Source organism: Adiantum capillus-veneris, chromosome 28 (assembly GCF_014529385.1).
Source record: "Adiantum capillus-veneris isolate H3 chromosome 28, ASM1452938v2, whole genome shotgun sequence".
NCBI classification, from domain to species: domain Eukaryota; kingdom Viridiplantae; phylum Streptophyta; class Polypodiopsida; order Polypodiales; family Pteridaceae; genus Adiantum; species Adiantum capillus-veneris.
In genome coordinates, this window is record NC_140958.1 from 85,326,728 (window position 1) to 85,337,162 (window position 10,435).

At 43.6% G+C, this 10,435-nt stretch overlaps 1 protein-coding gene across 1 annotated transcript; it reads left to right on the plus strand.

The window, feature by feature from the left end:
- Window positions 1–2,368: 2,368 nt before the first annotated feature.
- On the plus strand, window positions 2,369–4,897 carry LOC147420803 (endoglucanase 18-like). The gene is made up of 7 exons (XM_086504393.1): window positions 2,369–2,693; window positions 2,772–2,984; window positions 3,074–3,352; window positions 3,470–3,622; window positions 3,728–3,836; window positions 3,938–4,104; window positions 4,180–4,897. Exons 1-7 carry the CDS (start codon window positions 2,391–2,393, stop codon window positions 4,516–4,518), a joined length of 1,563 nt encoding a protein of 520 aa, XP_086360519.1. The 5' UTR covers window positions 2,369–2,390; the 3' UTR covers window positions 4,519–4,897.
- Window positions 4,898–10,435: the final 5,538 nt, after the last annotated feature.

Genomic DNA, 10,435 nt, shown 5'->3' on the forward strand with positions numbered 1-10,435 from the left:
AAGGGAACATGAGAGAGAGGAGAGGGAAGGAGTATACCTGGCTCTCTTTCCTCACCTCGTGTATGTGTGTGTGTGGGGGGGGAAGAAAGAGAGAGAGAGGGAGAGCGCGGGTTTACCTCTTTCGCTTGAGTGTCGAAGCTCAGATATGAGGTCCGAGTTTTTGGCGCTCTCGATTTATTTTTTACCCCCGTCCGCGTCACTATCAGCGTCCCTATGTAACAAAGAAAATAGCGACACCCATAGCGTCGCTCATAGCGATGCTGTGGATTTTCACTTTTGAGCACCGCACTGTGAGCGTCGCTAATGTGAAGTACCTCTTGTAGTGCTCTCCACACTACCCTCAGCGAAAGATGGAAGGTGTCCTTAGACAGGAAACAGTGGAGCTTCAAAGTTCAAGCAATCTGACACAAGAATATCCAACCGAAACACTCGCTGTTGTTGTTGCTGATCCTACACAAAGCCATTTGGTATGGGGAAAAGAGCAGGAAATCTGGTCAGAGTGATGGGCTGCACCCAAGATGCAAACAATCTCTTGAAGAAATTCCCCACATTTTCTTGAATTGTCCAACCAACACCCCCATTGTGAAACCGTTGTTCATAACTTTGGGATTTGCTACTGATTGGAAACAGCTACTTCATGGAGATTTAGTTAGACTACTTACTGAGTTGTGGTCTAAAGTAGGGCATAATTCCTGTGGGTTATCTGGATGTTTAGGAACTCCTCCTTGTTTGTGAGTGCCTACCAAACTCCTAGTCTGAAAGTACTCTTCTCTTGCTATCATGTGCAGGATGCCTCTCTCCAACTTGACAAGGTCAGGATTTACAGGAAAAAGGTTGCAATGATTAGAGAGGCTACAAAGCTCTTCAACATGCTGGACTCTAACATTCAAAAGACCAGTATTGACAACGACAGTATAGACAAGACTCACGGGAAATGTCCAATGAAATCCATGAGTTGGCCATAAAATTTGAAGAAGGCCAAGCATTTGTTGCTAAACTACAAGCAGAAATTGACAACCTGTAATCATATTTTGAACTTGTATCCTTCGGTATGCCGACCCTTCGGGTCTTTATCCCCATGTAAGTGTCTTTTTACCCCTTCCTTGGGTAATCCGATGTAATTATTTGGCTCTCTTCTTAATTCAAAAGCGCTTATCCTGTAAATTAAAAAAAAGAAACTCTCTAAACCTACTTAGTCCAAGCAAGCATGTGTAGATGGAGTGCATATAATACACGTGCATATAATGCCTGGTTCAATGTATGGCATGCTAGCCGCAAAAACTGCTAAGATTGTGGTTATAACTTTTGAGAAAAGCTATTAACGATTAGAACAAGGCTATAAGGGATTGTTGACCAATTATTCAGTTATACGTGTAACGAAGACAGACCAGTAGGGTCAACAAGAAAGGCTAAAGATTTGAGGGGAATCAGGGTCAAGCTGACCTCATGATAAGATAGAGACGGGGAGGCTGCTAGGTTATGCGAATGGAACGCATTGCCCGAGCCTCAGCGTGTGTTCTCGATGTACGTACGCTGCAGATTAGAGGACTTAACGGAAATATTTTAATAGGCTCAATTGCTAAAGAGGGTTTAGGTGTCTAATTAGGTGTGCCAAATTCTTGCGTCCGACGTCGACCGCTTGACTGTTAAATTTTCACATGAGCTAATTACGTCCAGGCTGTTTTGAGGATTAAGAAATATTTTAATACGCTGAATTGCTAAAGAGGGTTTAATGTCTGATTAGGAGTGCCAAATTCTTGCGTTATCACCTGCAGCTGGCCAGTTGAATTTGTCACATGAGCTGACATACGTCCAGGGCGCAGATAAAGTGCGGCAGCGATCAAGGCTCGCTTTGGAGAAAAAATGGCGCCCAGCTTCTGCTTGGATTTTTGTGGCGTTCCAGCTGCAGCGCTTGCGGGACTCATGACTGTTCAAGCTGCAAAGTCGTTCTGTTTCTATTAATATAAGCATGCAACCCTACGTCATCCACTCGCTCTCTCTCTCTTATCACTAATAAAGTTGCGTTTTCGTGACGCTTGATGACGACGTTTATGAGGCTTTTTGAGTCACGTTTAGACATGGAACATCTTCCATACATCCAATCTGCAGCTGCTCGATCCAGCTACTAGCTGCCGGATGCACCTGCTGCTGCTCCTCCCGGGCAGAGACGGTTGATCATCCTCATCATTTGATCCGCTTGACACGTATAATTACAGGAGCACCCAACACCATATTCCCATCCATCTGCCATCTATAAAAAGGGGTGCTCTGCCTCGTGCAAAGCACACGTACACAGCCAGCTTAAACCTCAGCCATTGCGGAACCAAGGCTATTATAAGCTGCACCAGCCAGCCAAACACGCCCTCCTAGTTACTCCAGCTTTTAATAGAATGGCCGTGCTCCCCTCCTGGCGCTTCAGCGCTAGTCCACAATACGGCCGGTCGATGCGGCTTCAAAATATCTGGATCCTGTGCGCGCTACTTTCTGGTCTTGAGTTAATGGCCACTTTCATGCTGCCCTACTCGCAGGCAACTGCCGCAACCCCACCATCCACCTCTCTTGCCTTCAACTATAGCGACGCGCTTTCCAAGTCGCTTCTCTTTCTGGAAGTGCAGCGCTCGGGAAAGCTCCCAGCCAATCAAAGGGTCACGTGGAGGGGGAACTCCGGTCTTCTCGACGGCAGCGATGCAAATGTACGTATATGATGGCCGTTGGCCTCTCTCTCTCTCTGTCTCACACACACACAATAAAATACCCTGCCATTTGGACAGGTAGACTTAACGGGTGGCTACTACGATGCGGGGGATAACGTCAAGTTCGGCTTTCCCATGGCTTTCACAGTCACTGTGCTGGCTTGGGGAGTACTAGAGAGCCCCGCAGGCTTCGAGTCAGCCGGTGAGCTTTTTAGGGTGCGGGGAGCAATCCGATGGGGAACGGACTATCTCCTCAAGACCAGTGCAGTGCGAAAGCGCCTCTGGGTGCAGGTATATAAATACGACGTCGTCATTTGTCTCTGATTCACATATTTTCGTAATTGGATTGCTGCCTCATCCATGCCGATCTAAAATTACAGGTTGGAGAAGCCGAGGCCGATCATCAGTGCTGGCAACGCCCGGAGAGCATGAGAACACCGCGAACAGCAGTGCAAATCAACGCTTCAAATCCTGGAACAGAGGTTGCAGCTGAGACTGCCGCCGCCCTTGCTGCCGCTTCTCTGGTCTTTAAAGGCGTGGATGCTGCCTATTCTCAACGTCTGCTGAAAAGATCATTCATGGTTTTTCGCTTTGCCGACAGATACCGAGCCTCTCATACGGGCCAATGCCCCTTCTACTGCACTTACTCAGGCTATAAAGTAAGTACCGGCCAATATATCAACACTCTTTCTTTCACTTGATGTCGTGTAATTAATTAGTTGTGAGACACTCAAATACCAATCTGTGAACTCTTTAACTCTTGTTTAATAACGCAGGACGATCTTCTATGGGCTGCAGCCTGGATTTTCAAGGCTAGCGGCCTTAACTCCTATTTACGGTATGTCCGCAAAGCTCTACACAGCACCACCAGCGCTGCTGAGTTCAATTGGGATAACAAGAATGCTGGCGCAGCGGTCCTCTTAGTCAGTGTAAGGATATTACTACGTGGCTAGCTGCAGCTCTAATAGTAAAGTCTGCGTGCCCTGCTCTAATAGTGAGTGACGTGGTCGACTGGTCGTATAAATGTTTTGCAGAGGTTCTTTGGAGGGGACAAAACGCTGAAGGTTGTGAAGGCAAGGTCCGACTATTTCATGTGCGCAAATCTCGCGGGAAACAACCTTACGCAAGTTCGTAGGACTCCAGGTTTGCAAACGCTGCACGTCATGACCTATAAAATATCATGACCAACATCGATAAGATAATTGGACAATCATGACTAATTTTGAGTTACCTGCAATATTTAGGGGGCTTGCTATACGTAAGGACCGGAGCAAACACGCAGTATGCTGGAGGTGCGGCCTTTCTGGCGGCTATGTATGCAGACTATCTGGTGCAAGCAGGGAAGAGCTCAATCAGCTGTGACGGCACGCGCTACACGCCGCAGGCGATCATGAATCTCGCTCAGAGCCAGGTACGTAACTATATTGACTGCCATCAGGTAGTGATATTCTGGTCCGACGTTGACTGAACACGTAATTATATGCAGGTGGACTACATCCTAGGGAAGAATCCGCTGACCATGTCCTACATGGTGGGGTTCGGGAAGGGTACGTGGCCGGCACAGGTACACCATCGGGGAGCGTCCATTCCGACAGCGTACAAACTGACAGAGGAAGTGGAGCAGACGGTGGCCTGTGCTGAGGGCTTTCATCTATGGTACGCTCGCAATGCTACCAACCCCAACGAGGCGGTGGGTGCCATCGTTGGAGGCCCCGATCAGCACGACGCCTTCCGTGACCTACGCTCCAATTCGGAACAGCTCGAACCTACTACCTACACCAACGCTCTCTTCACGGGCGTTCTCGCGCGCCTAGTACCGCTCTAACCGATGCAGAGATGCAGCTCTAAGCGATGCAGCTTCCTCCAGCTGATCGATGACAACATATAGGTGATCGCTTCCTTCATTCACGGACTCATTTTGAGCTGCCCAATTCGAGGTCGCTAATCGATCAACACTTACATCATTCCTTTGCACACATTACTGTCGAGTGTAGGATACAATATTAGGGCACATTATTGTCAATTAGGGTAAACATACTCTCTACAACTCAGCTTCGATATTATGCTCTCATGAAATCATTTCGGTCTGTCAATTAGGGGAACAGACTATACAAACCAGCATATGCCCTCAATCATTAGCTCATTGGAATTCATTTCTGATTCTTAGAGCATTTAATTCATCCCCTTGTTAAGCAAATGTACATAAGTTGCGTTCAACCGTTAGGAATAGCTCTCTCTACATTCATTATTTGTAAATACAAGTTGGTCGACCCATATTCTTTGACAACAACCAAAATAAATTTTCATGTAATAATAAACCATTGTCTCTGTAGCATGTTGCAAAATGATGTTTTCATTAACAAGTTCAACAAAAAGATTAGTGGGATCAGTGTTTTCATTAACAAGTTCAACAAAAAGATTAGTGGGATCAGTGTTAGCTTCATATTGCCAACCAAATGTGCCTAAAAAAAACTCCTTGCAACCATATTTCCCCAGCACATAAGCATTATCGAAAACATAAGTATTGCAAATACATGATAGGAGGCAAAGAGTGTACTCTAACAACCACTTGTCCGGCATTCCAATTTATGTGTTGTACGTAACACACCAACTAGGCACAAACCTTTTTAGATAATTGTTCAAGGTACACGTATTTTTTCTTACATGGGAAACTCGCAGGTAAACAAGACTAATGTTTTTCTCACATAGCAATATTAGTGAAGAACTCGTTCAAGCTCTTCAAGAATACTTTAAATTGCAAACTTTATTCAAGTCGATCAAGTGTCGAATGAAAAATTCCTTGTGGGTGTCTTAGGAAAGCATTATGGTTAAACTAACTCATGATCAGCTCACCTTCACATTAAGATGCTAGAAGGGCTAGCGATAAGCTTCAAAAAGGCAAGGGTCGCTTACATGTTGAAATTGTTGCATAAGTGGTGCATGTTCAATTTGCAATTTGGAAAAAACTTGAGCATTGTATAAACAACGGTGGGTCATTGCATAAGGAACACTAAAACTAGGTAGCTCACTTTCTTGCTTAAGCAATGCATACAATGGATGTCATATGTCATTTTTACAAATTGCAAGCACGATGCTTGCTACGTTGAGGAAAAAAGAGAGATATGTATAGAGCTCTCATCATAATCATGTAGACATACACCCCCACTAGAGAGAGAGAGAGAGAGAGAGAGAGAGAGAGAGAGAGAGAGAGAAGCTAGGGGTTTTGCACATCATTGTCATACCTGGGCACATGCATAATGTGAAAATAAGAATATCTACCTCACTCTTAATGTGTATGATGTGTGGGACAAAATGCTACAATGTACATAGTGTGATATATGTGAAAATTGCAGTCGTGTACATACCTTGTCGGACGGACGAGGTCCAAGACGTGGCACTATGGTATGTTTTTTAACATAAATATATGCCTATTTTGCTTTAGAAATGTATAAATGTTAAGTGTATCGAAGTGGCACGCTCATTTTGCATAGAAAGTTCAATGCAGACAAGCTCAACCAAAAATAGCAGGTTTTGTGCGCGGGCATAAAAGACGTGTCCAAAGTGCTTACCAACTGGAAAAACGAGGTTCAACATGAAATTTGAGCCCAATTGGATTTTTTCCCAGCTCGTTTGGGCTTTTTACGGACAGAAAAGACATTTTTGGGCTAAAAATGGCCTTAAAATGATCAAAAATAGCTTAAAAATAGTTCAAAATTCCACATCAACGATGGTGCAGTCGTTGCTCAAGTTGTGTGGGAAGTTTTAGAGCCAAGAATGAGCTCATTTGGGCACATGATCAAGTAGATACAGCCATTCCTTTACAGGGTGCTAGTGTAGCCCCTTGCTGCTTCCACTACATGGTTGAGGCTGTAAGGCCTCCAATTAGGGTTCCCCTCATCAAATAACTTCTTGGGCTTCTCCAATGAGGTAGTGAAGCTTCCATGAAATGGTCACGACGAAGAATAGAAGCGTAAATTTAGGGTTTTTAACAGGTCGAATGAGCACTGCATCTGTGCCATTGGGAGTGAGGCTACACCTAATCTTCACACACACAAGAGTTTTGAGTTGATCTTGGTTCATTTTCAAAGTGTAACTTTCGTGGTTGGAGTTTTTTTTCTTTTTTAGTGTAATTTTTGCTTCAAATCATCTACGCCTTGCTTGAATTTGCTAGGAATCCTCACAGTTAGAGGCCCGACGCTTTCCTAGTCGCAGTGCGCACTTCTTGTCACATTTTGGTGAACCCGATGCGAAGTAGGCTAGGGTGAGGGTTCAAAAGTTTTATTGGAGGTCTCAAAAGGAAGGTTTAAAGATATGGAGCAACAAGAGCAATAGGGGGTTCGGTTTGATCCGGTCACTATGCAAATGTTTCAAGCTTTTGCAGTGTTTATGCAGTAGCAGCAAGCTGCAAGAAGGAGGGAGCTTTCCTCAACCAAAGTGCTTTAATCTATGGTGAAGAAAATGGACCAATTTAAAAGTAAAGATGTAACAAAGTATCTTTGTGGATATGTAAAGGAGATGGAGCTTCATTGAGTACCCGAAGCAGAGATGGTGTAAAGTTTTGAACTTGTTGTGGTTCACGAGATCAGAGAGCATGTAAGGGGAATTAGTAATGAGCATGGGGCAACTTGGGAAGCATTCAAATTAGCCTTGAAGGAAGAGTATTTCATGGAGGACTCCAAAAGGGTAACAAAGAATTTTTAGAGTGGGTAGTTCGGCCAAAAGAGGGGCTCTCGCCTACCGAACTGCGAAGGAAATTTGAACGCCGTTATGATCAAATTTCAAGGACTGAAAAGGCTACCCTAAACTCAGAGAAGATAGAGCTCTTTTTGCAGGCCGCATGTAAAGAGATTCAAGAGAAGTTAGAGCTACTACTTGAGGATAAGGATGCGGAACAAGGCTTAAAGACTAACTGGAATGAATTTGAAGATGCCATTTTGCTGCTAACTAAGCGACAATGAGGAAGAGACAAGAATATGATAGTCAACCCTACTCAAGTCCCAAGTGTTCATGAGAGTCCCATAAAGCCTGTTATTGTGGTTCCAAAGAGTGAAAAGTCCATTCTAGATGATATTGTCAAGGGAATGCAAGAGCTAAAGCTAAAGCTTACAAGGCTAGAAGAAAAGGGACAACCATCAGGACAATCTACAGGGCAAAGACCTCAAAACAGAGAAGGCTTTGTAAATAGATGCATATTGTGTGATAGTACTGACCATGGAAGGAGGGATTGTGAAAGTTTTAAAGATGCTTTGACAAAGGAGCTTGTTTTCTTTAAATATGGAAAAATCACTTAAGTGAAACAGGTAAGCTCTTGGGGAAAAACTTTAGGAAAGGCGGGATGAAGAAACTAGTTGAGGACATGGCTACTAGCCATGCCATCTCAATGGTTGAGGCAGCCGCCTATGGGTTGAAGGTGGATCCTATTAAGAAAAAAGGATTAGTAAAAGTTGGAGAAGAGGAATTTAATGGTATTAGAGAGCTATGGCTATGCGCTATAGAGTCTGCTATGAAGGGTAGAATGACTACATAAGTTTTACATGAAGATGGAGATTGCATTCGGCTTGAAACATGTTGGAATGACCCTATGGACTCTTTGTCAGCACATGCATACATTGCCAAATGTCAAGCAAATGAGGCCATTGTTGAAGAGAAACGTAGGCATGAGAATGGGGATGAAGGGCCTTCAAAACGTTTGACGAGGAATGGAGGCAGAAATGACACAGTGCCTCCTAGATCATTGTTTCCACAACAGATGCATGTCCCTGAAGTGCCTATGCAAGAAGCCTCTAAAGAGAAGAAGAAGGATGCAACAAAATCCAAAGCAAAGGGTCCAGCCTACAAAATCCAATTTGATATAGAGGTAGCAACGGATCTCAAAAAGGTTTTGAAAGAGAGGATTCTAAACAGTAAGTTGGAATTTACCTTGGGTGAGGTCCATGGTATGGCAAAGTGGGAATTCCATCAAGAAATAATTGATATCATAAAGAGGAAGCGACACTCTCTTATTGCATCTATCCATGTACAGGGTACTGAAGGAGAGACTTTAAATGCAGGCGGAGTACAGGTCTATGGCAAAGAAGGTGATGAAACTATTTTTGGATGCTACAAGTCTAGGTGAGGAGTAAAACACGTTCGCTTCTTGGATGATGAAGATGAAGTTGAGACTACTCACAAGAGTTACTACTTGAAGATTCACTGGGCAAGAGCAACTACTGAAATCTTGGTAAAAGTGGGAGACTTAGAAGAGCCATACATTGCGTTCATAGATCATGGGTCAGAGATTAACCTCACGTCAAAGAGTCTAAATCAAAAAGGAAAATGGCCAATTGATCTAAATAATGGATGGATGATTCATCCAGCAAACAACTCATGAGGGGAGCTGTAAGGAGCTTGTCCAAATGTTAAGGTGACTCTAAGGGATGTGAAAGATGACCAAAATTTCTTTGTACAGGAGATGCCTACATACCCTCTTATACCTGGGTGGCCATACATCACTGCTACTCACATGGAAACCAAGGTGATGGGTGATGGGTCAGCTTATGCAAGGATTAGGAACAGGGATGGGAAGCATGCAGTACAGTTCCTTACTGTTTGTGTAGACCATAAAATGAATCGTGAAAGTCTTAGAGAGCAACCCTTGCCAAAGACAAACAAAGATTTCATGGACTACATGGATATGAGGGGTTTTGGCCATGTACCATTGTAGAGCGGGATTGCAGTGGTACAAGAAGAGAAAAGTTATCGCATGATGTATATGCAAAGGAAACATTTTCTATAGGTTTTTTAGGATTATCAGACTATGGATCTATTGCTTTTACAGAGTGTGAGGACTTAAACCGGGGTAAACGACAACACGTAAATAGTGTACAAAGAGGTTTGAAGATGAATGGTTTGCTAAAAGATGATGAATGCATTGCAAGTGTGTTTGATGAGTGTTTGTTTGTGGATGCTATGCAAAATTTGGAGTCTTTAGTGGATTGCAATTTGCGTATGGGAAGTGAGTTCGTGAAAGTATGCTCAATAGAAATGTACAAGGTCATTGAGGATTTCAAAAATGCTCAAGGTGTTGATGTACGAGTGGAGACTCAAAGAAAGTGAAACTAGTGGCATTACCTCTACCAAAAGATTGCACAAATAAGATGGAGCAAGCTGCTTTGCAACCTAGCCTTCATGACCATGGACACAAGTTCACACGGGATTCTTTGATGGAGTTAAAGGTTGGTTGCGAGGATAGTTTGACAAAAGCTAAAAAGATATGCTTTGAAGACATGCTTGCCAAAAACGGAAAAGATTTTGCATTTGAGTCCTATGAGATAGGGTGTGTTGATCCATTCATTGTTGCTCCTATGGTGATCTTCACTATCCCTCATGTACCTTGGAACTTGAGGCCTATTCCTATTCCAAAGGCTCATTTGCCAAAACTCATTGAGTTGCTTAATGAAAAGATCAAGATGGGTATTTTGGAGCCTTCTTGTGCTCCATATTCAATTAGGTGGTTCAATGTCCCAAAGAGAAATGGTTCTTTACGCTTTATTCAGGATATGCAACCTATAAATAAGGTGACAATCAGAAATGTGGGTATAGGGCCAATTGTCGATGAGTTTGCAAAGGCATTTGTAGGAAGGGAAATATATTCTATGGGAGATTTGTGCTCAGGGTATGATCAGTTCCAACTAGAAACGAAAAGCAGGGAACTCACTACCATGAGGACACCCTTGGGTTTAGTAAGGATGTGCACCTTACCT

Coding starts and splice junctions, on each gene's coding strand:
- LOC147420803 (XM_086504393.1), top strand. CDS start 2,391: ATGGCCGTGCTCCCCTCCTGGCGCTTCAGCGCTAGTCCACAATACGGC. Junction 3,353..3,469: donor GCACTTACTCAGGCTATAAA/GTAAGTACCGGC, acceptor TTAATAACGCAG/GACGATCTTCTATGGGCTGC. Junction 4,105..4,179: donor TGAATCTCGCTCAGAGCCAG/GTACGTAACTAT, acceptor AATTATATGCAG/GTGGACTACATCCTAGGGAA.